Genomic DNA, 26,279 nt, shown 5'->3' with positions numbered 1-26,279 from the left:
CTGATTACCATAATTTGTGCCCCAAAGGGGAGGTAGAAAAGTTACAGCCAAGTGGGAACTCACTGAGGAGAATTATTAGGCACAAACACTGGAGCACCAGGCGTATAGGGCAAGTGAACAGCAATTTATAAAATAAATGAGCTTTGGGTTCCTCTTGAGCAAAGATGACGCCCAGAATCTGCAAAGTTTCTGCATTTAGTAGAACACTGTACTCTAAATCTTATCCTTTTTTTCCTACACCTTACATTATATTCACATGTGTTCACTTTGTTAATTGTCTCTCCCATCAGCAAGTAAGCTCCGCGAAGGAGAGAACATGGGACTTACCAGTGTGTCCTCAGCTCCCAGAATAGTGTCTGCTCTATAGTAGGGGCTCAATAAATATTTATTGTATTTCAAATGAACGAATGAATGAATGAAGCAAACAAATTTTAGGACTCCTTTTCCTGGGCTCATACTCTTGTTCTCAACCCTTCCTAGTTAAGTTGAGGTAAAATAAAATGTGCAGATCATAAGTGTTCAGTCTAATGAATCTTGACAATTGTATATATTCAAGTAACCAGCACCCAAAACAAGATACAGGACATTTCAATCACCAAAATCTTTCCTCAGGTCCCCTTCCAAATGAAGTCGCCCTACCCTGGGCAACCACATCTGACGTCTCTCGATACACAATAGTTTTTCCTGTTACTGGATTCATACAAAGGGAATCAGTCAGTATGTACTTTTGGTGTCTAACTTCTTAGGTGAGCATGTTTTTGAGAATCATCCGTGTTATTGCATGTATTTGTAGTTCATTCTGATTCTGAGTGTTCATTACGTGACTATTCCGGGCATTGTTAATCTGTTTTCCTATTGGCGAACCTTTGGGATGTTTCCCATTTGAGGCTATAATAAATGAAGCTGCAGTGAATCTTCTTGTACAAGTCTTTTTGTGGACATACATTTTTATTTCACTTGAGGAAATTCCTAGGAGTGGAATCACTGGATCTTAGAATAGACAGATGTTTAATGTTATAAGAAACTGCCAAATTGTTTCCAAAGTAATTGTACTATCTTATGCTTCCACCAGCAATGCACTAGAGTTTCAATTGTTCCCCATGCTCACCGACATTTAGTTGCTCAGGTTTTTTAAACTTAGTCATTCTAGTGTGCAGTGATATCTTATTGCAGTTTTCGTTTTAATAGCCTTATTGGATATAACTTACCTACTATGTAATTTATACATTTAAAATTAGCAATCCAGTGGCTTTTAGTATATTCACAAAGATGTGTGTCCATCACCACAATCACTTTTAGAATGTTTTCATTACCCCATAAAGAAGCCCTGCACTCCTTAGCCATCACCACTCCCTCGACCTCCCCCATTAACCCCTCCAAGCCTTAGGTAACCACTAATCTACTTTCCATTTCTATAGATTTCCCTATTCTGGACATTTCATATAAATGTAATCATATAATGCGTGGTCCTTTGTGACTGATTTCCTACACTTAGCGTTATGTTTTCAAGGTTCATTTATGTTGTGGCATGTACTAGCACTTCATTCTTTTTCATTGCTGAATAATATTCCTTTGTAAAAATATGCCACATCTTATTTATCCTTTAATCAGTTAATGGACATTTAGGTTGTTTCCACTTTTTGGCTATTATAAATAATGCTGCTAATATACATATTTGTGTACAAGTTTTCGGTAGACATACGTTTTCATTTCTCTTGGATGTGGAATTACTGGATACAATAGTAACTCCATGTTTAACCTTTTGAGATGCTGCCAAACTTTTTTCAAAAGTGGCTGCACCAGGGCAGCCGGATGGCTCAATTGATTAGAGCATGAGCTCTTAACAACAGGGTTGCCAGTTCAATTCCCACATGGGCCAGTAAGCTGCACCCTCCACAACTAGATTGAAGACAATGAACTGCCCCTGAGCTGCCAGTGGGGTGGCCGGACAGCTCAGTTGGTTAGAGGGCAAGCTCTTAACAACAAGGTTGCTGGTTCAATTCCCGCATGGGATGGTAGGCTGCGCCCCCTGCAACCAAGATTGAAAACGGCAACTGGACTGGACTTGGATCTGAGCTGTGCCCTCCACAACTAGATTGAAGGACAACAACTTGACTTGGAGCTGATGGGTCCTGGAAAAACACACTGTTCCCCAATATTCCCCAATAAAAAAATTTTTTTATTAAAAAGTGGCTGTACTATTTTACATTCCCTCCACCAATGTATGAGGGTTCCAATTTTTCCACATCCTCACCAACACTTGATATTATAATATCTATCTTTTGGAATATAGCCATCCTTAATGGGTATGAAGTATCTGATTTTGGTTTTGACTTGCATTTCCCCAATGACTAACATTGTTGAGCATCTTTTCATATGCTTATAGGCCATTTGTGAATCTTCTTTGGAGAAATGTTTTCAACTTTTATTTGGGTAAACTGTCTTTTATTATTGAGTTGTAAGAGTTCTTCATATGTTCTAGATATAAGTCGCTTATTAGATGTATGATACGCAAATATTTTCTCCCATTCTGTTGATTGTCTTTTCACTTTCTTGATAATGTCCTCTGAAGCACAAATTTTTAAAAATTTGATGAAGTCCAATTGATTTATTTTTTCTTTTGTTGCGTATGTTTTGGGTTTCATATCTAAGACTAGTGATGTTGAGCAATTTTTCATGTGCTTGTTGGCTGTTCTTATATGTTTATTTTGTCTATTCAAAACTTTTGCCATTTTTTATTGAGATGTTTATCTTTTTATGTGCTATGATACATGTTCCCATTCTCTGGCTTGTCTACTTATTGTCTTAATAGTTCCTTTTGATAGTAGAAAACTTGAACTTCCAAGAAGTCTAATTTGTCAATTTTTTTTCTATGGTTATTGCTTTTGTGTGCTATCCAAAGAATCTTTGCCTACCTCAAGGTCACAAAGATATTTTTCTGTGGTTTTAGATAGAAGCTTTATGGTTGTAAGTTTTACATTTAGCTATGACTACTCTCAAATTAATATTTGTGTATAGAGTGAGTTAGAGGTTAAAATTTGTTTATTCTATATAGATAACAATTATTCCAGAAATATTTGTTAAGGAGACTTTCCCCTCTAAATTGTACTGACCTGAGACCTTTGTAAAAAATCAGTTAACCATATATGTGTTGATGTATTTCTGAAATTTCTAATTTGTTTCATTAATCTATTTGTGTCCACTTTTTTTTAACGCCACACTATCTTGACTATTCTAACTTTGTAGTAAGTCTTGAAATAAAATACTTTAATCCCTCCAACTTTGTCTTTTTCAAAATCGTTTTGGCTATTCTAGACCCTTTGAATTTCCACTTCAATTTTAGAATCAGCTTGTCTATTTCCTCAAAAAAAAAAAACTGTTGTATTTTTATAGGGATTAAATTAATCTAAAGATCAACATTGAGTCCTCTCACCATGAACATGGTATGTCTCCATTTCTTTAAGAATTTCATAACCTTACTAACAATTGTCACCCCAATAAATTTAAAAAAAAGAATTTCAAAACTTCTTTCAGCAATGTTTTGTAGTTTTCAGTGTAGATATTCTGCATATTTTATTAGATCTATTCCTTTGTATTTGATATTTTTGATGCTATTACACAGTATGTGTTTTTTTGTGTGTGTTTTTGGGTTGTTTTCTTTTAAGATTTTATTGGGGAAGGGGAACAGGACTTTATCAGGGAACAGTGTGTACTTCCAGGACTTTTTTCCAAGTCAAGTTGTTGTCTTTTCAATCTTAGTTGTGGAGGGTGCCGTTCAGCTTCAAGTTATTGTCCTTTCAGTCTTAGTTGTGGAGGGTGCAGCTCAGCTCCAGGTCCAGTTGCCCGTTGCTAGTTGCAGGGGACGCTGGCAGCCCACCATCCCTTGCGGGAGTAGAACCAGCAACCTTGTGGTTGAGAGGACGCACTCCAACCAACTGAGCCATCCGGGAGCTCAGCGGCAGCTCAGCTCAAGGTGCCCTGTTCAATTTTAGTTGCAGGGGGTGCTGCCCACCATCCCTTGTGGGACTTGAGGAGTTGAACCGGCAACCTTGTGGTTGAGAGCCCACTGGCCCATGTGGGAATTGAACCGGCAGCCTTCGGGAGTTAGGAGCACAGAGCTCCAACCGCCTGAGCCACCGGGCCAGCCCACAAACAGTATGTTTTAAATTTCGTTCTCCGATTGTTCTTTAATAGTATATAGAATAGAATAATTTTTTATATTGATTTTGTTTCCGGGATCTTTCTAAATTCACCAATTTTGGCAGCAGGGGCCCTGTCTCAAGGAGCTTGAAGTTTGATAGGAGAAATAAGATACATGTAGGTAATTATTTTTAAATCTGTGTAAGAAGTGCCATAAATGATGGAGTTAGGTCTGTGGAGGCCCCAGATGAGAGAGAGTCTATTCCAACAGCGGTGAGAATCAGGGGAGGCTTTAAGAAAGGGACAGAGCTTGAATTTGTCCTTGAAGAATGAGTAATATTTTGACAGAGTTGAAGCTGAGCAAAAGGTGGGAAGCTGGAGCTTATTTAGAAATCAGTAAAAGTGCAGTTTGATGAAGGTGTAAGTTATACCAAGCAGGTAGTGAGAATTAAAGCTGAAACAGGAAGTTCAGGGTCAAGTCATGGAGCACTTTGAATACTGTAATTGCAACTTACTATGTATCCAATAGTGTATTAATCATAATACATTATTTAATAATATTCACAACCATTTTGGGTTTTTTAGAGGTGATCCTTCAAAAAATTTGCTCAATTACAGTTGACATGCAATATAATATTAGTTTCAGGTGCAAAACATAGTGATTAGACATTTATATTCGTATAACTTATGAAGTGATCACCCCGAGAAGTCTAGATCACCCATCTGACACTATACGTATTTATTACAATATTATTGGCTATACTCCCTACGTTGTACTTTACATCCTGTGAGCATATTATTTTTCAAAACAAATATTATCCTCATATTATTATACAAATAAGGAAATCGAAGCTCACAGAACAAAGTAAATTGCCCAGTTAGAAGTAATTTCAGAATGAAAATCTCAGCCTAATACTTCCTTTTTTTCCCCTCCCTTTTACAATATTGTTTTGCATAGCTGTGGTCACATAAATAGATAAGTTTATGTCCTACCGTGTTAACATTATAGTATGAACACTTTCCCATGTCATTAGAAATGCTTCTTACACAATATTTTTTTTGATGTTAGCTGAATAAAACTGTATCATAGCTTATAGTTTTTTTGTAATATTATGTATTATAACATTATTTTTAATATTATAAGTAATGCTATGGAGAATATGTTTGTGACTCAGTTTATCCTCCTACCAAAGACTTGATTATTCTCAAGTCTTTGGTAGGGACAAATTACATCTTATTATTTTGTATTGAGTAATTAGTAAAGTTAAACAGCTTTCAAGTGTCTGTTTGCCATCTATGCCTTCTCTTCTGAGGTGCCCATTCAGTTTCATTTGCTCCTTTATCATTTTGAGTTTCAGCTAAGTTTATCAGTCTAAGCCCGTTATATATAATGGCTATTAATTTTTGCTGTGATAATTGTTAGGACAATTTATTTTGCTGGACTAGGGCCCCTTGACCAAGAAACACACTTAGAATCCAAGGCAGTGTGTTGATTTTACCATTGTCCCTTGAAAGCCATAGTTGTGACGAGGGCCTGCAGAATGGAGGTGATATCTGCTCTAAGGGGAAACAAATTCCCAGTTAAGAAAACAGAATAAAAATATTGTCGTTTGATTAATTTAAGGTAGTTTTTTTCTTTTCTTTTTCCAGTAAAAGCACCTCTAAATATTTTATGCTAATAAAGGAGCAGGGAGTGGTGGCTGAAATAGACACGCTGTATCATTCAATACTAAATTATGTTTTCATCAGGTTCATGTCAAAAGCAGTGACAATTTCCCAAGGGTATGGCTGAGGAGCAATTATAATTCTGGCAAATCGCTGCATTAAAACACCCCTCAGGGTCCATCATGTTACTGGGCTGTGCTGGAGAAGAGCCTCAGGATTTCCAGGCTCAGAGTACCAGGACACCCAGAGAAATGGGGGTGAACCAGAGAACTTTTCCAAGTGTAGATTTGCATTCCCAGCCCTGTTTTGCATATGAACAATTCCTCGCCTATAATAGCCAGATCCAGGAACACTTGAGACGGGCTGAATGAACAGCGAGACTATTTTCTGTGACTTCTTGCTATTGACAACTTAGTTACATAAGAAGGCTAAAGAGGGTCTGTTTTTTTCTTGCTCTCTTGAGTTGAGGAATCAAAATGAAGTTTAAAAACTGCTGTGGTACCTTGTGCCTCTTTTCATAGAGGAAGGTTTATAGCTCCAGTCTCCATCTCCCAAACATACTTTGTACTTTCCATTTATGTACTAAATCTTCTTAATCAATATATAAACTCTATTAGATACAAGTATTGATACCCTACTTATTTAAAACTTCTAAGTTGCCATTGACCTAATACGTTTTGATATCAAAACTCATGCTTTTTCCATAATAATACTTCTACCATGCAGCCATATGTTGAGGGCAGTAGCACACTCCTGAGAGTTTTAAAGTAATTGGTGACACACTCATAGCAACGTGATATGCCCTGGACGAACTTCAGGGAATAAGCCCAAGCTATGGAACCAGTCACCCTTGTATGACAATTATCAGCAATGAGATGGGCTCTGACATTTCTCTCTGAAACTCTCTCCCTAATCTAGACCTTACCTAGACTCCCAAAGGTTGCGCCACAGGGTAGCGTCTTGTTTTTAGAGAGGAATAAAGTACTCTTCTGCATTTTTGTCTTGGCAATCCTCCCCTTTCTCTGGCAGGAAATGAATGATCTAGCACCTGGCCTAAGTAATAATGCCAGCACTAAGTAATGCCAGCAGTAATATCTATCGGAGTTTAAGTGGCAAGGAAGGCAGTTTCCAAGGAACCCTGATTTTTCAGATTGTTCCCCGATGAAGTCCAGAGTCTGGAGGAAACAAGGTCAAATATACTCAGGCAGTTAAAGCGAAAGAAAACTGGTCTCAATGGTAAAGCCACCTTCAGCCACAATTAAAGGTACACCCCAAAAGAAACCCTCAGTCTCCTCCCTTGCAGAGTCGCCCTGTAGTTGATAAATTAAAAACCAGACATTGCAGAAAGAGCTGGAAAAGGATTAGCATTACATAGAGTTCTCTTCCACAAACTAAGCATTTCTGAAAACATCTAGTCTCATTCAAAACTTCTGCACTAGACAAGGAGTCAGGATTGGAATGGAGGTGCCTGGTGACTGGCCAGAGTTGGCCTGACCCTGGGTCCAGTGGCCAGCAAAGAGCTCCCTAGTCTTCCTGCCAGACAATCCCAGAGGCCTCTCTTCCTGAGAAGCCAACTATTGGCACACAAGTCCTTATTTTCTCCTCTTTCCAGAAGAAGGATCCTGGGAAAGTATTTGGAGAGGCATGGGTATGGAAGGGAGCTGGGAGAATGCATAGCCTGCCTAGTTCTCAACTTACTCTCATGGTAAGGCTCCCATAGGCCCAGAAAAGACAGGGGGCATAAGGGATAGGTCAGCGAGGTCAGAGCATCTCAAGGACCCAGGGTTCTGGGTCGGAAGAGTTTGGGCTCCAGCGACACATTTTTGGGCTCAGCTCCCAGCTCCAACACTTGCTGGCTGCTGTGACCATAGGTGAGTTATTTAATCTCTCCATATCTCACTTTCTTCATCTTCAGAAGGGAATAATGGACTGCCCACCTTATAGGGTCACAGTAAGGATGAAATAAAACAATTCTGCTGAATTGGCTTGCAGTAACAATTCCATACCTGTTAGCTATTCTTGTTCCACGTAGCCCTTTCTCCTGCTTCTGGGTGAAAGCATATATCTGTGCTTCCTGCTTTTTTTTCCACGGAGATCTGAGAATTACAACCTGACAATCTGAAGCATCTCCAAAAGATCCCGCACACATTCTGGAGGCGTGGGCATAGGGATGGGATCGCCCACTGGTGCCTGACGGTGAACGACCCCGATGGGCGTGCCTCGTGGCTGAACATCCTGCGCGCGTGCAGGTCTACACATATGTGGATGGACGTGCCGCGGCCCGCCCCGAGACCTGGCCGGTTCAGCGGTCTCTGGTTAGCATCGCGGAAGTGGTGGGCGGGGCAGAGCCATTGTTCCGCAGTGGCCGAGCCCCCAGCGCTCGCTAGGGAGGGCGGCCGGCTTCACCAGTCCCCCTGTGATCCCGACCCCAGGTTTAAAGCCACGTCTCCCTTCCCACACGTCTCTAGCAATCGGAAGGCAGGATGGAGTTGTGTGTACTGGTCACCCCCGTGTCTTCTCTACTGTTCCCTGTGAAACTTCCCCAATGCCCATCCATTCGCGAAGTGCCCGGGGGCCAGTCCTGGGCTGGTACCCTCTCCCCATTCCCGAACTGGGACCTCTCGGTATCCCGGAGAGAAAGCTCCCGAACGCCTCCCGAAGGCCGCGGGGTGCCGAACCCAGGCCCCGTGGCCGGTGATAGAGAAGCCGAGGAGAAAGGGGTGGGAGGGGGAGCGAGGAGCTCGCGGCAGAGGGAACAGCAGATTGCGCGGAGCCAATGGAAACCGCAGGACGAGGTGGCACCAAATTCCCTTCGGCCAATGACGCGCCAGAGTCTACAGAAGCCATTAGCATTTCCCCAGGGGCAGGAGCTGTGGCGGCTGGGCAGCGGTGTGTCTGCAGCACCCAGTTTTTGCGTGGCCAGCCCCTAGCACGCCTCGGCTCTGTCTCCTCCCCCCTCCGCACAGCGAAGCCAACTCTGCGCACTTTGCCCCCGTTGGCAGCGAATAAAAGGGTCTGAGGAAATACGGGACACGGTCACCCACTGCCAGCTCTAGCCTTTAAATCCCCAGCCTGGAGATCCACGCACAGCTAGTCGGTTCGGGACACCCATCCAGTGCGCACCGCGCTAGAAGGGTTCCCAGCGCAGCTCTGCCCATCGCCGCGCAAAGGCGGGCTCCGCTACCGAAGTCTCCCCGCTGTTCGAGCTGTCCCGAACTCCGCTCCACAGACTCAGCCCTGGGAAAGTGATTCCAGCACCAGAGAACCCAGATGCCAGCCCACTTGCTGCAAGAGGAGGTGAGCTTCCCAGCAATGGCCCCCAGACCGCGGGTTCGCCGGCGCTGGCCGGGTTTCTGGGTGACTCCGTGGAGGAGTTGAGATCTCCGCGGAGGACATAACCATCTTTTGAGAGTTGTACCGCCTTCATTTGTTGGGAATGTGAATTGTAATCTGGGGACTTGGTTCCCTAACTTTTGCTTCTTAAGCTTTAAAGAAAAATCGGGTCGTGCTGCTACTTTTATGTATATATGCCTGCGGGTTTTCCTTTGTGTGTTCTTCGGGTGTGTTTTACTTCTTCCCATTGCCCCTTCACCTTGAGGTTTCACGGTCTCCGCAATCTATCTACACAGTTGCTTCCTTTTCTTCCATTCGGGGTAGACCCCACCTTCAGTTAACCTGGGAATTGGGGCAGGGTCTGCGCCAATACTCCATCCTTCTCCCAGCTTGATGAGAGAGTGAAGTGGCCCCCACCTCCACGTGTCGTCTTCTCTCTCCTGACTCTCAGCTTCCTCTCCCCTTCAGATGTCTAGCTCCTACACCACCACCACCACCATCACAGCACCTCCCTCCAGGATTCTGCCGAATGGAGAAGGCAAGTTGGAAAAGGCAGCCCTACACTTGGAAGAAGAGATCCGCCCTGAAATAAAAGATGACATCTATGACCCAACCTACAAAGATAAGGAAGGCCCAAAGCCCAAGACTGAGTATGTTTGGAGGAATATCATCCTTATGTTTCTGCTACACTTGGGAGCCCTGTATGGGATCACCTTGGTCCCCACCTCCCAGGTCTACACCTGGCTCTGGGGTAAGAGTTTTTCTTGTCCTTGGGACCCAGTACCCCAAGTTCTCTCCACTCTTTAATAATAAAGTAGGAGCTTCCATGGGACAGAGGCACCAGCCTCTCCTGGCCCAGGTTTTCCCAACCACTTCTCTTTGGTCACCTGAGAGGCTGAGTGGGCTGGGAAAAGAGCCTAGGGGGCTCAGGAAGCAGGGGTGTCCATGCTGAGGGTCCTTTCATATTCATATTGGGGAGGGAGCCCTGAGACCATGTGCTACAGGCTTTGAAGTGAATTGACCTGCGCCAGAGTCAGTGCTCCCTGAAAGAGCTTTTCTGTTTTAAGCCATTTGCTTGGCTGCTTGTCCCAGCCCTGCCAGCCACAAAAGAATCAAGGCCCCTACCTGGGAGGCATGGGAACATGGAACGAGACTGGTGGTTTCCAGGGGTCATATGTTGAACATCGTCGTGAGACAGCAAGAGAAATTGCTCAGGAAGAGAGTTATAAGAGGGAGGAACAGAGAGGTGGTTATCCACAAAATTATTTTGCCCTGACCCCTTGGCCTGACCAGGCTTCTGTTAGAGAGAAAGATGAAGGCTCCTGTATGACCTGCGTTAAACAGATGTGGTGCTGTGCCTCCATGTAGGTCCCCAGGGAACTGTACACACCACTCAGTGAAATGTCCTTAGGATGAAATAATGTTGAACTGTTTCATGTCCCATTCCCCATCTAGCTCGCTCCAGCCCCTCTCTCCTGGTGCCATGCAGTTTCTCTTTGCCAGGACAGCCAGGCCAGGCCAGAAAAGAGAGCCCTAAGCAGCCCCAGCTTGAGGCTGCTGTAAATAGGGAGCCAGTTCCCAATTCTGTCCCTGACCTGCCCTTGGCTCAGCTTTTTCAGGGATCCATGGGTATGGGCTGATAGCAGGGCCCTGCCCCCTGGATACACACATGTGCTTTGCAGGCATTTTCACCTCTGCCACCCTAAGCCTGAGTTAGGAAGGGGAGAGCAGGGAGCTCCAAAGGCCCAGGGGCCCCACACTGCCATTATCTGAGGGTGGTGAGCCAGAACTCTCTCCCCGGGAAACAACGTTAGGGTTTCCAGGGCAGTGTCAGGTGTGGGGTGTTTGTTGGCAGCTGCACTCTTGGAGGGTATTTATGTAGAAGGGCTGGTAGGCCAAGTTTTAATTGATTCTCCCAGGACCTCCTGGTGGGATCTGGTCCCTGGAGCTTTGTCTTGGGAAATCCTCTCAGTGCCACAGACGTGAAATTGCAACTGGGTAGATCCCCTCTCTTGAGATCTCGATCTTTTCAGGTACAAACTGGGGCAGCAGTACTTTTGGAATTACTAGGAAGGCAGTGCTCCGTAGCTTACATGTGTGTCATTGCTGGGGCCTGCTAGGTGCAGGGAATCGATTCAGCTGCAGATCAGGAAGGGCTTTTCTGTTTGTGAGGGGAGGGAGCCATTTGTTCTCTAGCCCTTCTGAGAATCCAGCCAAACTTTAGTTGCAGCTTGAGGAAGGCTGCAGCTTGAGGAATTGAGAGCCTTGGTAAGGTTTCCCCAGGGAGCCTGGCCTTCTCTCTTCACCCCTCCACCCCAGTAGAGGACTCGACTCTTCACAAGTAGTTTTGTTGCCTGTAAGCCCCTTCCAGCCTCAGCACTCCCTGCAGGCCTGATTAAGTCCAGAGTTTGGCGAGACTGCTTCTGCTTGCTCCCCAACCGCGGCTGCTGCTGCAGGTGGCAGAATGCTATCCCAAACCAAGGCTGGGCCTGCTGCCTCTTTTGCCCTGCCCATGGGTGTGTGCTGTGCCTTTGGACTTAGAAATGTGGCGCACAGAGACTGGACGGTGACCTTTTTCAGTCCTGTCCCCAGGCCCTGTGGTGGGTGGCTTAGCTGATGGAATGACCATCTTGATATGGGGATATCAGAACTCCTCTGTCTTAAAGAACAAGAAAGGGGAGGTGGGGTCAGAGGTCCCACTTTCAGAGTTTAGGAGCTTGGCCTCACCTTCTCTTTTATCCCTAAGGACAGTGTTAAAGTAGCAACTGGTTGGGATTACAGCATTTCTCCTGACTGAGCAATTTGGAGAGCCTCTCAGAAGGGCCCTGAGGGGCGGCTGAAGGGATATCTCTGGCAACACTGAGGGCCAAGGGGCAAAACTTATCTCTTTGTTAGGGCCAAAGCTATGAGATTTTACTTAACCATCAATTTGGACTTTAGTAGACAATGAGTCTCCACCTGACAGAAGGCCTTCTATCTGACGTCGATAGAAAAGGCATTAGAGGACCTAATACTAGAATCATACGTGCTTTCTGAGTCAACTTACCAGGGTCACCTATGGCATGAAACAACCCCAGTAGCTCCCTTGGTTCTGAGGTGAGTGCTTCTGCTTTCATGTCCAAAGCCATTTGCCTTCCTCCTTGGCGATTCATGGGCTGTGGCTCCACTGTCATTTTTCCAGGTGTAGATATAGGCAGATACTGCATCTGGGAAGATAATCACCACATAGCTTGAGGCCAGCAAGTTACCTGAGGCCTTAATCTCAGCACAGAGAAAATCAGAGACAGAACTTTCACTGGGATAGACTCTGGCTCAATGGCTCTCCTCCGGATCCTGAAGGAGAAATAGGATAGGTGGAGGAAGACAGGATAGGGGAGAGGACCGGGGCTGTTTGGGAAACTGCTATCTATGGCTGGAGAACACAGGACAATTCGTTACAATGTGTGGTGTCTCCAACTGCAACTAAATTCTGTGGCCACTGAGGATCCATTGTTTCTAGCCGTTTCCCTAGGAATGAAACATTGTCAATAGCCACTGCTTTACCAGTCCACCCGGGCCTCAGCCCCTGCCTCCAAGAGCTACTAAACAGAGGCTGATGGGTATACCCAGCAGCAACCCACTTCCCAGTTAGAGATTATAGCTGATGCCTCCTAAGCTGGCAGGCCTCCAGGAAGGTGAGGGAGGACAGTGCTCCCCTGACAGCTTTGAGCATCTCCCACTAGTATCTAGAATTAGCCTTGCCAGAGAGAGAATGGGCTGACAGAGGGACATGGCAAAGGAGAGACACAGGAACTGTGTTTGTCTCTTGGGGAGGTGAACAATCTAGTTGGAATATGAACTGCTTGTTGACAGAAAAACTAGTTTCAAATTGTGGCTCCATTTCGTACTAGCCTTGTGACCACAGATAAACACAACCTCTCTGTCTTTTTCTTCAACTGCAAAGTAGGATATTAAAGTCCATTCAAACTAACAATTGTCCCCCCAATAAATTAAAAAAAAAAAAAAAAAAAAAAGTCCATTCAAGGTATCCAGTGAATCAGAGAATATAAAATTCTTGGCTAAGCTTAACACACTGTGCAGGTATGGTATGTACAGTGTGGCCACACTGCCTGTGAAAACACTGATATGCTTTTGTACCAGTTGGTAAATAGCCATAGTTCTGAGCTCCGCGAGTATCCCTTAGAACCCAGAGTCCCTCGAATTGGTGAGAGCCCAGACCATACTGGCCCTTGGTCCTAAGCTCTGCAGGAGTAGTCCGTGGTCCTTGACACCTTGGGGAAGCTACCTGAAGATCAAAGGAGACGGGCCCTGCGATAATGTCCCTCATGACAGAATCACAAATGGTTGGGTAGCGAGAGCTCTCTTCTCTGTCCTGCCTTTCTGAAGTTCCTGGGACTCCTCAGCTTATTCCAATTCCCAGGTCGGGAGGATGGGAGGTGATGCATTTGTCGAGCGGTAAAATCGAGGAGACCTAAAAGACCAAGTTGTCCCAAAGTTTAGGGCAAAGCAGCTCTTCACCTGAAGTCTCTGAAGACACAGATGCAGACATACAGAGAACACCATGTTTTCTCTGATTAGTGACCCCCCCACCCCTCCCCACTCTTTCCTCCTGGCAGCGTTTTTCTACTATGTGGTCAGTGCCCTGGGCATAACAGCCGGAGCTCATCGCCTGTGGAGTCACCGAACTTACAAAGCGCGGCTGCCCCTGCGGTTCTTCCTGATTGTTGCCAACACAATGGCATTCCAGGTAAGAAGCCGGCTCCGCTCCGCTCTTTCCTCCACTCTATTGATGGTCTGGCGATGGGATGGAGATGAGCACCTGCAGAGGAGCAACACCTGGGCAACCATTTCACTTTCCTCCCTCCTTGAGGTCACGTCACGTTCAGGCCCGTTCCTTATGTCCATAAGGCATGAGCGTGCTTCTGAGTCACTGGGAAAGGGAGATAGGAAATACTCCTTGTGTCTAGGATTATATTTTATCCCAAGGTCCCTCTGTTATCACGCAGTCTGGCTGTCGGGTCCTTCATCCTCAAGCGCCACAATGCATAAGCCAGGAACTGACGCCTGTTTCCTGGGCGGACAGTGGACAATAGACTCACCCTTTTAGGTGAATAACTTAGGACTCCACCGTGATGGGATTGAAGTCAATGTTTCACAGACTCATGAACTCTGCTGTTTTCAGGTCATGGGAGCAAACACTTTTATAGTGCTATGCGCCTGGCACTATTCTAAGCACTTGACATAGATTATTTCATTAAATCCTCACAACAATCTTAGGAGGTAGATACTATTATTGTCCCCATTCTACAGATGAGAAAACTGTGTCACTGAGAGGTTAGGGAGACCAACATTATGGTCCTATCTTGGACTGCCAGGCTGGCTAACTCAAATATTGAGGTTTGTTGAGGCAGAAAATGTATAGCAGAGATGGAATGAAGGAAATTGGGGAAAGGGAACTCATAGCTATTGAAAGGTAGAAATGGGCAAAGGGTAGCATGTGGTATGGGGCTTAGATTGGAGCAAGAGGGGGACAAAAGAGGAAACCAAATTTGTTCCTTTCTTCATGGCAATATCCCAGGTACTTACCATAGTTGTATAACCATCTGTACCATAGCCCTCGAGGGCTCCTGATATTGGGGCAAAAGGAAGGAAGAGATATTGGCACATTCTTTAAGGGATGGGAAGAGTCCCAGAGGAGCCCAGAGGTCACTGGGGAATGTGGCCAAGCTACCGTGTTTCCCCAAAAATAAGACCTAGCCAGACCATCAGCTCTAACATGTCTTTTGGAGCAAAAATTAATATAATATAAAACCTGGTATTATAGCATAGCATATCATATCATATCATATATTATATTAAAGACCCGGTCTTACATTATAGTAAAATGAGACCGGGTCTTATATTAATTTTTGCTCTAAAAGATGCATTAGAGCTAATGGTCCGGCTAGGTCTTATTTTCGGGGAAACACAGTAAGTTGTATGTGCCTGGCCTTGTTAAGTTGTGTGAGCTGTCCCTTGCCAAGGCATCAGAATGGAGCTCCCTGTGGCTTTATCGACTGACCAGGACTCTAGGATGCAAGGCTGCCTGCTTCATGTTCTCCCTGCCCAGGAACTAGGCACCCCATGAAGACCTTTTCCAACATTTCTTGCTTAAAGAATTGCGATGTTCTCTCCTAATGATGCCGTCCCAGCTCTGTGTGATTTACCTCCATTCTGCCCTCCATATAACCTTCCCCAAGCAGCCAGTCCTATTCATGTGGTCCTGGGATTTTAAGTTGCTTTTCCACTTCAGCTTCATTGGCAAGTTGGAGGAAAAGAGGAGGCAATTCCATGACCCTCCTTTGGAACTTCGGCTCCTGGGTATTTCGTGAGGTTGGGCTGGGAGCCATGAGCTCTTGCAGGTGTTTATCCATTGGGATTCCCCTAAGAAGGTGTCTCCCTTCAGGCCTATATGCCTCTTCTCTGTCCCTCCAGAATGATGTGTACGAATGGTCCCGAGATCACCGTGTCCACCACAAGTTTTCAGAAACAGATGCTGATCCCCACAATGCCCGGCGTGGCTTCTTCTTCTCTCACGTGGGTTGGCTGCTGGTGCGCAAACACCCAGCTGTCAAAGAGAAGGGTGCTTTGCTAGACTTGTCTGACCTAAAAGCCGAGAAGCTGGTGATGTTCCAGAGGAGGTGAGTGAAGTGGGATGGAGCTGGGCACCTCGTGTTTGGGGAACACCTTTTTTCTCCGAGGACTTATAACCATAAGCTGAGAAATTTACTGGGTGTATATGTTCCAAGTCATTTAAAGCCCTAATGTTTAACAGCCCACAGGTCCACAGCCATAGACTATTGTTTCTTCTGAGCTATCTTAATTAAACCAATTAAATTCAACAAATGTTTATTGACCTAGGAAGTCACTGTTACAAAGATGACTGTGTCATTGTCCTTACCTTCAAGGAGTTTGTAGCCTATTGGGGAGTGAAAGGATAAGCCACGTGTCTGAGTAACTATGATACATTGCAAAATATTTTCTGAACCAATAAGAGGCACAAAGGGGGGGAAGATTTCATAGTAGGAACATCAGGGAAGGGTTTATGAAGAAAGTAGCTTTGGAATCCACTGATGGATAGAGATTTTCACAGGTGTGGGGTGGGGGCGGGACAGTGCAAACAGAACGGAATGAAGTATGCTGCAGCAACAGAGTCCTTTTGCTTGAAGTGTATAGGGTGTGGTAGGATTAAGACTAGAGAGGGAGACCGGTGCCATTCTTGTAGAGTCTCAAAAGCAGACTTAGGACTTCATTTGATAGACACTAGGAAACCATTTAAAGTTTCCTGAGCAGGAATGTGGCTTGGTCGGAGGTGTGCTTTCGAAAGGTCACTGTCATAACAGGTGAAAGAAACCATTATTCCAAAGAGGTGAGAAGCAGGGTCACAAGTTAGGAAGTAGCAGGGATCCATGCTAGAGAAGCAATGGCAGGAATGGAAAGGCGTTGGATGCAGGAAATACCAATGATAAAAGAGCATAAGGCTTGACTGCTGAGGAGACGTAGGAAATCAAGTCAATGTCTTAGTCTACCCTGAAGAGAATGACGAATGTGACAGGTCTCCAGAGGGACCAGGCATTGAGGACACTGAGGGTGCTTCTCTGAGGGAAAAGAAGAGGAAGGATTAGAGGATGGCTCGCAGGAAATGGAGGCAAGACACCAAACGTAATCTCTGTAAAGAACAGGGAAAGAGAAAGAGCCCAAAGGCAGATGGGAAAACAAGCCTGAGCACAACTCAGTGTATTTGTTTGTAATTTGGACCTCGCCTGTTTTACCCACATGATATTATGCTATAGTAAAAAAAGAGCAATGGAGTTGGTCAGGAGACCAGCATTCCAATCCTTGCTCCACTGGTTCCTAGTGGTGCAATCCTAGAAGTCATTTAACCCCTCATCACCTCATCTAAAGAGTGAGATAATAACACTGCATTCTCACAAGAGTCCCTCCCACCCCCACCCCCATTCCCTCTTGCTGTTTTCTGCCACATTGTACTCACAATGCAGAAGGAAGGAGACAGCCCAGTGATAATGGATAATGGAGGATAATGGAGGTAGGGCTCAGAGTCCTCCCTGCTGACTCGGTGTGTGATCTCTCCGTGTAGGTATTACAAGCCTGCTGTCCTGCTCATGTGCTTCATCCTGCCCACATTTGTGCCCTGGTATTTCTGGGGTGAAACTTTTCAACACAGCTTGTACGTTGCCACTTTCTTACGTTACGCCATTGTGCTCAATGCCACCTGGCTGGTGAACAGCGCTGCCCACCTCTACGGACATCGCCCTTATGACAAGACCATTAACCCCCGAGAGAATGTCCTGGTTTCACTGGGAGCTATCGGTAAGTCAGCAGTTTACCGCACGACCGCATCAAGTGGTCTCCTGGTTAGGGCATCAGGCTAGGAGCCAGAAAAACCAGATGAACCTGTCTTAGGACCTCTTTCTATCTGTTTTGCCACTCTAAAACTAAGGGGCACTATATCAGAAAACTCTTCCAAGTCAGGCAATAAATCTTATATTCAAAGGAAAGGGTGAAAAATAACAATGCTTTTGATGCTAGGTTCCCAAATGATCCCCAAATGCTACGTATAATGAGCCCTTTTTGGTTTTCCTTTTTCCGGTCCCCTCTGGGCTGCACTGCAGTCTTGCTTAGGGCAGGGAATGCATAAATAGAACAATAGTGTCAGTGACTAGGAAGCCTAGTGCTTTATATTTAAATATGCTCTATAAAATGGAGAATAAATACTTTAATTCAGTAAACTTGTCTTTTATCTCCTTGCTGTATTCAGATAGGCCATACTTGAAGTGTATACCATGCCTTAGTGCTTGGTGATGCCAATAGGAAAGACATCAAAGCAACTGTTGGCGGCCTTCTCCCACCACCTACCATTCTTGTCTCCTGTTCTTTGTTTTTCTCTCTTCTGCTTTCTTCTGTGCTAAGAACACCCCCTCCCTCCAACATGGCTTAGGGAACTCCCAATAAAGCAGTTAGTTTGATCACAAGTGCTTGCTTGAGGATCTAATGCCACCATGTTTCTCCAAAAATAAGACCTAGCTGCACAATCAGCTCTAACATGTCTTTTGGAACAAAAATTAATATAAGACCGGGTCTTAATATAATATAATTTGATATCGGGTCTTATATTAATTTTTGCTCCAACAGACGCATTAGAGCTGATTGTCCAGCTAGGTCTTATTTTCGGGGAAACACGGTAGCTAGTCATGAATTTATTTGTCTCTATAATTTCAGTCCCAAAAGCCAGAGTCTAGGACAACAGGGTTCTACCATCTGTCTCCATTTTTTTTTTCTGTCACTCTTTTCAACTAAATATAGGCCTTGACTGAGGCTTAAGCAATTAGCTTAAGCAAACCTTTCCTTAGGAATTAGATTTCCATAAGCAAACCCATGGCCGCCTCTTCCTCACCAGTGCATGTGCTATTGATCATCGAGTATATCTACGCAACCTGCTGTCCCACATGTTTATGCAGACTAGGGCCTAATAGTCATTTCTTTCCCTTTAAAATCTTCCTTGATATTCTCAACGCTGACCATCTTTATATAATCTGCATAAAGGCATGTTTTTTCCTATCTCTTTTTAACTTTCATGCATCTCCCCTCTCCTTTCAGGCACCTTTTACCATTGTGCATGTTCTTACTCTGAACCATGTTGAAATAGATCACCTAGGCCATCTAAGTGAGATTTTCATAGAAATGGAAGTTTCTGGAATGCAATTTGTCCTGTACTGCACATGGATCTTAGTGAGCTTCCCCAACTCTAATCTCTTTCTGACCATCAGTTCAAAGTGGCTCCCAATATTTTACTTTGCCTCAGTGATCATTTATTTCTCCATACCTGTTGCTCCCCTCCCTTATCACCTCACCCCCACCCTTCTCCCCTAGCTCCCTTTCCGGCCTTTCTAATCTCTTCTTCTTGAATTACCTCCCCCACAGTCACATGCGCATCTCTCTGCCAAAGCTGACCTCCCTTGAGCCTTTCTTGGGCTGTATCTGCTGCCCCAGTTGCAAAGTTTTGTCTTTCTTCTGCCCATCGCCCCTCCCCTCCCCCCCACGTGTGTATCTGATTCAGTTTTAAATCTGGTAAGTATAGGCCTGGTTCGTACTTTATACACAGCCTAAGAATCCTCAGAAGCATTTATTTCAATCTATTGAGATCTTGCTTCCAGGCGTGTCCTCTGTGTAGCTCAAATAAATTTTTATAAAAATTCTCTGGAAAAAAGAAAAGAAATTAGGAATCCTCTGTCAGTACCTTTAGCCTTGGGATCGTTCCACCCTCCTACTCAGTTCACACTGTGGACGATTGGGGGCTGTCACGGAGAAGACGCACTTTGAGATGCTGTGGATGGTGTGATTTACGTTGCAGGACATTTGCTCGTTAATATCATTACTCCTCTACTGGGGTTCTTTTATCTTCAAAGGGCTCAACATGTTCTTTTATTAGCTATTCTTTACCCGGCTTTACCCTGGCTTCATAAGGGTCAGTATTGTTATTGTTGAATGCAGTTCAGAAAGAAGTGTCCTGCCAAGCATTGGAGAACTCTCTGGAGTATCCAAAGTTTTACCCATTATAGAAATTACCATGAATCCAGAATTTCTTTGTTTTTCCTCTAACTGCTCCCTACAGAATCTCAGAGGTTAGAGGGAATATCTAAGCATGTTGCTTCTGACTCCCTCAGAGCTTCTGTACTCCCTCAGAGCATCACCACCGCACTAGTGTCAAAACTCAAAGAATTGGAAGTCAGAGCCGTCTACTGAAGCAGTAGTGGCTGAGGAAACTCAAGCCCCTGGGCTGGGCCTCCTTTCTCCTAACGTGGCTGTTGCTGTCCAATTCTGTTGGTCCCTTACACCCTTGGAGGTAGTACCAATGCAGGTATACTCCTTTGCTCACCTGTGTAAGAAACACAGCAAACGTTGTTCATTCTAGACTCTCTCCTCTCCCCTAACACTTGCACATACACATACAGAGCTTTGAGGATCTCAGACCAATATTTAGTGAAGCTCTGGAATTTTCCAATCTAAAATCCATTTCCAGCGATAACAGTTTCTCTCTAACGAACTTGTCTTCTGAGAGAAACTGCCAGTCCTCCTACCAAGGCTCCCAGGCCGCCATGAGTAACCAGGGTCTCCTGATTTGTTTCTTAAGATGCCTCTGAGGAGGTCTGTTTGGTTCAGAGTAGAAGAGACTGGTTTCATTCATTCATTCATTCGACAACAGCAAGTTTCTACTAGGTTTGAGGTACTCTGCTAGGTAACCAGTGTGCCAAAATCAGAAAGACAGAAATCCACAGTCGAGTTCCATAATTTTTCTCCTTGTTTGTGTTCCAGGTGAGGGCTTCCACAATTACCACCACTCCTTTCCCTATGACTACTCCACCAGTGAGTACCGCTGGCACATCAACTTAACCACATTCTTCATCGATTGCATGGCTGCTCTCGGTCTGGCTTATGACCGGAAGAAAGTATCCAAGGAGGCCATCTTGGCCAGGGCTAAAAGAACTGGAGACGGAAGCTACAAGAGTGGCTGAATTTTGGGTCCCTTGAGTTCCTTTTCCAAAAGCCAGCCAGGCAGAGGTTTTTTGTTCTGTTTATTAACTACTGAATAATGCTATCAGGATGCTAAAGATGATGACATTAACCTATTCCAGTACAGTATTCTTTTAAAATGCAAAAGTATTGAAAGCCAACAACTCTGCCTTCATGATGCTAAGCTGATATGCTTATTTTTCCTCTTCTCTTCTCTGTCCTCTAAACCCATTGTCCTTTTCTTTGCTTTGTTGCTATCACCTTCCTGTCTCTTCCTCTTCATTGCCTCCCAGGCAAAAAGCTGGTGAGTCATTGGTGGGTGTCCAGCTTCTGAAGCCTAGACAACCTTTCTATCATCCAAAACTAATGGGGTTTGCCCCAGATAACTTTCCTTGAGCTGGCCTGAGTTGGCCTGAGTAGGTGGGTCAAGCTATAGAGATGATAAAATCTTCTGGGAAGTCCTCTGTTAATTATCTTCAGTCCAGGCTTTTGCTGGATAGAATGGAAAAACAACTTCATATGGCACAAAGCTTCTAAAGCAGGTAAATTGTCAGAGGAGAGAGCATGCATGATATGATAAGTAAGGATGGGGTGAGGTGGGAAAAAAAGTGAGAAGCAGCTCCTGCTGTGATCAGACATACAGCGGCCTGCCTAGGGACAACATCAAGCCCCACCACACAGCATGTTTTCTTTCTCTCTTAACTCTGAGTAGGGAATGGCCATGGAGCTTGGCAAGGCTAGAACACAAAAGCAAATCTCAGTGTCCCAACAGAGTTTAGGCCGGAGATAAAGAAGAAGCATTTAGTTTGTAGTAAAAGTGGTCTTTGCTGGAGAAGGATTTTTGTTTTCTTTAATAAAAAGGAGATTTCTTATTTCATATAACCAGAAGTCTTGAGGTTGGTTTTTGCCAAAATTAGTGAATCCAGCAGCTCACAGTATTGTCAAAATTCTTTCGTCTTTCTGCTCTGCCATCTGACCATCACCTCCCTTCATAGTAATAAGGTGGCTACAGTATTTCCAGACATCCAAAAAAAGGAATGCATTGGTGGTATAGTGGTGAGCATTCCAAAAAAAGGAAGGGTTTTCGGAGGTGGAGTTGGGTCAAACATAAAAATATATATACAGATCAACTTGGCTTGGAATATTAATTCACTTAGAGTATTTCTCTCTGAAAGAGGGATGCTTGAAGAAAAGAGGGAGTTAGATGGGTTGTCTACTTTCCCCTCACTGCTGGACAAGAGATGGAGAGGCTGAGGAACAGGGTCTGTATCTCTTCCTAAGAGAGAACTACAGAAGAAGGACGTCAAGAACACATTGCTTGGGGATTTGGATTCAGAAGATTACTGAGTAAGTTATTGGGTGTCCTAATATGAAGCTGGTTATTCAAACAAGTTAGATGATAGGTTCATTCACTAAGTCCCGTTTCTCCTGGGAACGAGTAAAAACTAGAAGGCTGCTCCCCACAGTGTCGGACTCTCTCCCATTCCTTCTCTGTTAACATCTCGCCTAAAGTATAGCGCTGCCTGAGAGCAGGTAGGGGTTTGCTTAACTACCCTGATTATCGAATCCTGGCTCTACCCTCTGCCCATTCTCTCCCTGGTCATATCTCTTCCCTGATGTTTTCTTTTTTCTCTGGACAGGCAGCCTCCTTTGTGTGTATTCAGAAGCAGTGATGGCTATTGCTGTCCAGGCAGCTCCCTCTCCTGCAGACAGAATGCTCAGGGTCACTGAACCACTGTTTCTCTTTATAAAGTCGAGCTAGCTGCCACTTTTCACTTGGCCTCCAGAGTCCCTCCACCTACACCCCTGTGCTCCCCTGCCACGCTGATGACTCAAGACAAGGCTGGCAAACCGTACGAGAAACATCCCTGGCTCAGGCACTCTCTCTCATGAGGCACAGCCAAGCCAAATACTTGCATCATGCCAGTGAGCCAGCCAGGAGCAAAAGAAAGTTTGTTTTCAGGCTCCTCTGTCTGGGTCAGAACCAGAGAGCATGCTAGACGCCCCCTGCTTGCTCAGTCACCCTGCCCAGCTTTAGTCCGTGCTCCCAGCTGACAGTACAGTGCTGGTAGAAGTAGGAGGGAGCCTAGTCTTCGCTGGGAAGCACAAGAAGCAAAGGCAAGTTCCAAAGTGCCTCACTCGAAAGGAGACCTGGTTTGTTCCCTGAGTCAGGGTACAGCTTTGGCTGAGATGCCATGCACTTTGCTGAACAGCGTCTCTGCCCAGCAAACTAACCAGCATTACCCACAGCACAGCCTAGGGCAGACACTAGTACAGAACAGGGGGAAAAAACATCTGTGTTCTGAGAACCTTGGACCACTCCTGTCCCTGTACCTCAGTCAATGAAGAAGCCTGGCTTTGCTCCATCAAGATTAGAAATGTACAATACCAAATGCTCTGTCCACTGTTGAGCCCAATGGTGGAAGGGCAGAGGGCTTTCCTTCCTGTATTAACTGCATAGATAGAGGCTACAGGGGTAAGCCTGCACGAAAGGCATCTTTGCCTTTTGAGCCATTCCTCTCAGTAGAAAAGAATCTAACGGAAGATCACTGTAGTTTGGATCTGCTGACCTGTCCCTTGGAAATGTCGGTTGGATAGTTTTAATTTCACAGGTCATCAGATGCCTGCTTTATAATGTATGATCAAAAACAACTTTATCTTTCTATTCTAATCATCTTCCATGGATCTGATCCACACCGTGACTCTACACAAGGCTGGGTCTTCAGGCTGAGAGCCCCAGTGTATATGAAGATGTGCGTGTGGTGGTGGGGGGGGTGTCTGCTGAATAAGGAACACTTTTCAAGATTCTAAAGCTGAATTCAAAGGGTGCATTAATGATCCAGAAACTCAGATCTGACCGAGTCTGAATTTCTAACAGTCTTTGCTTTGGGGGTGTGCTGACAACTTATTTGGGTGCCTTACATCTTTTCTAATCAGTGTTGCAAATGAGCCTGCTCTCACTCCCTCCTCACTCTGTGGAGTTCCTTTGTACCTGAAAGCCTGCAGAAGTGGCTGGTAGAAAAGGGGGCCTGGCTGGAGAATTATCAGGACAGCTATTTGCAGGATTCCCTTCTGGGCTTCATTTTGGAAACTTTTCTTAGGGCTGTGTTTAAGTGCCCACATTTGATGGAGGGTGGAAGTAATTTGAATGTATTTGATTTGTAATTTTTTTTTAGATTAAAAGATGGTTGTAACATTTAAAGTGGAAACTTTTTCTCCTTGGTTTGGTAGTATCCTGAGTGTATTCTCTGTACGTGTAGCTCAAATGGGTCAGCATGAAAGGTTAAAGAAAGCAAGACGTCAACGTTACGTGGGTGGTTAAAGCCAAGGCTTCTCTTACCACTGTGCCACTGACCTGCTATGTGACCCTGGGCAAGTCACTTAAGTATAATGTGCCTCAGTTTTCCTTCTGTTAAAATGGGAATAATAATACTGACCTACCTCAAAGGGCAGTTTTGAGGCGTGACTAATGCTTTTGATAAAGCATTTTGGGATCCTTCAGCAGAGGAATTCTCTTGAGTCCCGAATATTTTTATAGTAGCAGTACCCACCATGAACATCTGTCCTAGATGCGATCATTTAATCGATATGGTTCTCTCTGAGGGATTGAATAAATCCATTGGATAAGTGGTGAATAACTAACCAGACAAAATTTGAGAATGCATAAACTCATTGCCATGGAAACATACACAGGATACCTGTTCCTTGATTGGATGGGATTTTTCCTTTTTTATGTGGGATAATAGTTATTTGTGACCTAAGAATAATTTTGGAATAATTTCTATTAATAATTCTGAAGCTAGTTGTACTGATCTGAGATTGTGTTTGTTCATAATAAAAGTGAAGTGAATATGATGGCACTGTGTCTGGGAGTTGTTTGGCTGTGATTCAGAGTCTCCTGGAACTTATCTTTATGGTTCACCACACCATTTAAGTCCTGTTCCTGTACCTTTAAGAGTAAAACAGAAGCAAAAGCTACAATGGCTTACTCATACCCCAGTGACCTGTCCTGTCCTTCCTCAGGGTAACTTTAGGTTAGACTCAGCCTTGGCAGCAGGAAACCAGGAGTCTGCTGCCATTAAACCAAACACATTAATACCAGCTGATACCTTGGCCTGGGGAAATGCCAGATCTCTTGTGTGCCACGTGGTCACATGGACCCAAGAGGAAGTTAGTAGCAGGAAGAACGCTATCTGGGAAAGCTATTTTTTACCTTGTGTCCTAGGTGAGGCAGTCTGGGCCATTCCTCTGAAATAAAGTGGCTTCCTAGAAATACTGATTAACAACAGCAGGAAGAAAGAAAAAAACAATCCAAGGGAAGGTTTATAAATTCCTGGAACAGAGAGGGCTTCATGATCATAAGGTGGAAAAGACTTTAGCTTTTACTACTTTATCTGGGAATCCTCGTGTGGAAAAGAGAAGGCAGGCTTTTTTACAGTTTGAAGAAGCTCCATCTTCCAACAGGAGCCACCTTGACAATACTTAGGCTTCTAAAAGTTTCCTAGAACCAGCTCCCCTCACTTTCTAAAGTAAGGTTACCCTCACCTTGGACAAGAAGCAAGATACTCTCAGAGTAATTCTGGGCATCCAAAATCAAGTCTATATTCATCAAGGCCTTGCCAGACCTTAATAACTTAAGTTGATGGTAGTAAATGTTCAGGCAGTACTTTTTTTTTTTTTCAGTTCTATAACTACACTGTTTCTTCCAAGTCTCTGCTTTGTTTTCCACGAACTGTCTTCCAAGTTAAACAATTTATCCCCACTAAGCTCTGCTACCGTCTTTTCATTTCCTCCTCTTTTATACCTGGCTGCCCTCCCTCTGATTAAACATACTTATATGCTTCTTCCAGGCAATCTGTATTTTATGTTGCTTATTTCATCCTGGTGCTGTGGTTTATTCCTATCTGTAAACATTCCAAGAAGGAAGAGTTCTTAGAATTTGTTCAGTTGAAATCCAGATTGAGAGGAAAAGGAAATAAGTATGAGTTTACCTGTAAGGGTGAGTTGTAAAAATAAGAGAACTTATGGGGCAAAATAATAACCTCTTCTTTTTGACATGTTTTGTATGGGAAAATATAAACAGGTTAAGGCTCTACTTAATAATCAAGATTTAACTATGGGATAAAGAGTAAAAAGTAATTTAAGAAAATAATGGGGAAGAGCACAGAAATAAAATTCCTGATGGCCAATGGCCACCTGTTTTCTCCTTCTTTCCTAGAGGAAAAACCAGGATAGTCCCTAAAAAAATCTGCCTGGGCATAAAAAGAAATAAAAGGCATCCAGATTGCAAAGGAAGAAGTAAAACTATCTCTGCAGGCAGAGGGCATCATTTTGTATATAAAAAAATCCTAAAGAGTCCACACACACACACAAAAAAAACTATTAGAACTAAGAAACGTGTTCAGCAAGGTTGCAGGATGTAAGATCAATATACGAAAATCAATTGTATTTCTATAAACTAGCAATGAATAATAGGCAAATAAAATTAAAAGTATTCAATTTATAGCAGCATCGAAAAGAATAAGATAAGTAGGAATAAATCTAAAAAAAGAAGAGCATAAGAATGGTAG

At 44.2% G+C, this 26,279-nt stretch overlaps 2 protein-coding genes across 19 annotated transcripts in view; one reads left to right on the top strand and one right to left on the bottom strand.

The window, feature by feature from the left end:
• PKD2L1 (polycystin 2 like 1, transient receptor potential cation channel) overlaps window positions 1-26,279 on the bottom strand; it is a 73,489-nt gene that overhangs the window by 43,646 nt on the left and 3,564 nt on the right. For 11 of the 18 annotated variants that reach the window (XM_074339198.2, XM_088791897.1, XM_088791898.1 and 8 more), the window contains exon 2: window positions 12,185-12,344. The exons of 2 other annotated variants lie outside the window; for them this stretch is intronic. The gene's annotated coding sequence lies outside the window, so the exon portion shown is untranslated. Of the gene's footprint in view, window positions 1-7,811; window positions 8,514-12,184; window positions 12,345-26,279 lie in introns of those variants that run through there. 5 more of the 18 variants (XM_074339201.2, XM_074339206.2, XM_074339210.2 and 2 more) reach the window with 1 other exon arrangement.
• On the top strand, window positions 8,659-24,564 carry SCD (stearoyl-CoA desaturase). Its single transcript, XM_019724892.3, has 6 exons — window positions 8,659-9,102; window positions 9,607-9,889; window positions 13,755-13,885; window positions 15,613-15,818; window positions 17,276-17,508; window positions 20,512-24,564. Exons 1-6 carry the CDS (start codon window positions 9,076-9,078, stop codon window positions 20,709-20,711), a joined length of 1,080 nt encoding a protein of 359 aa, XP_019580451.2. The 5' UTR covers window positions 8,659-9,075; the 3' UTR covers window positions 20,712-24,564.

The sequence above is a fragment of the Rhinolophus sinicus genome, chromosome 15 (assembly GCF_057876585.1).
Source record: "Rhinolophus sinicus isolate RSI-liver-muscle chromosome 15, RSI-T2T, whole genome shotgun sequence".
Taxonomy (NCBI): Eukaryota; Metazoa; Chordata; class Mammalia; order Chiroptera; family Rhinolophidae; genus Rhinolophus; species Rhinolophus sinicus.
Note: the sequence above shows the minus strand (reverse complement) of the source record. Positions and strands in the feature narration are given on the sequence as shown.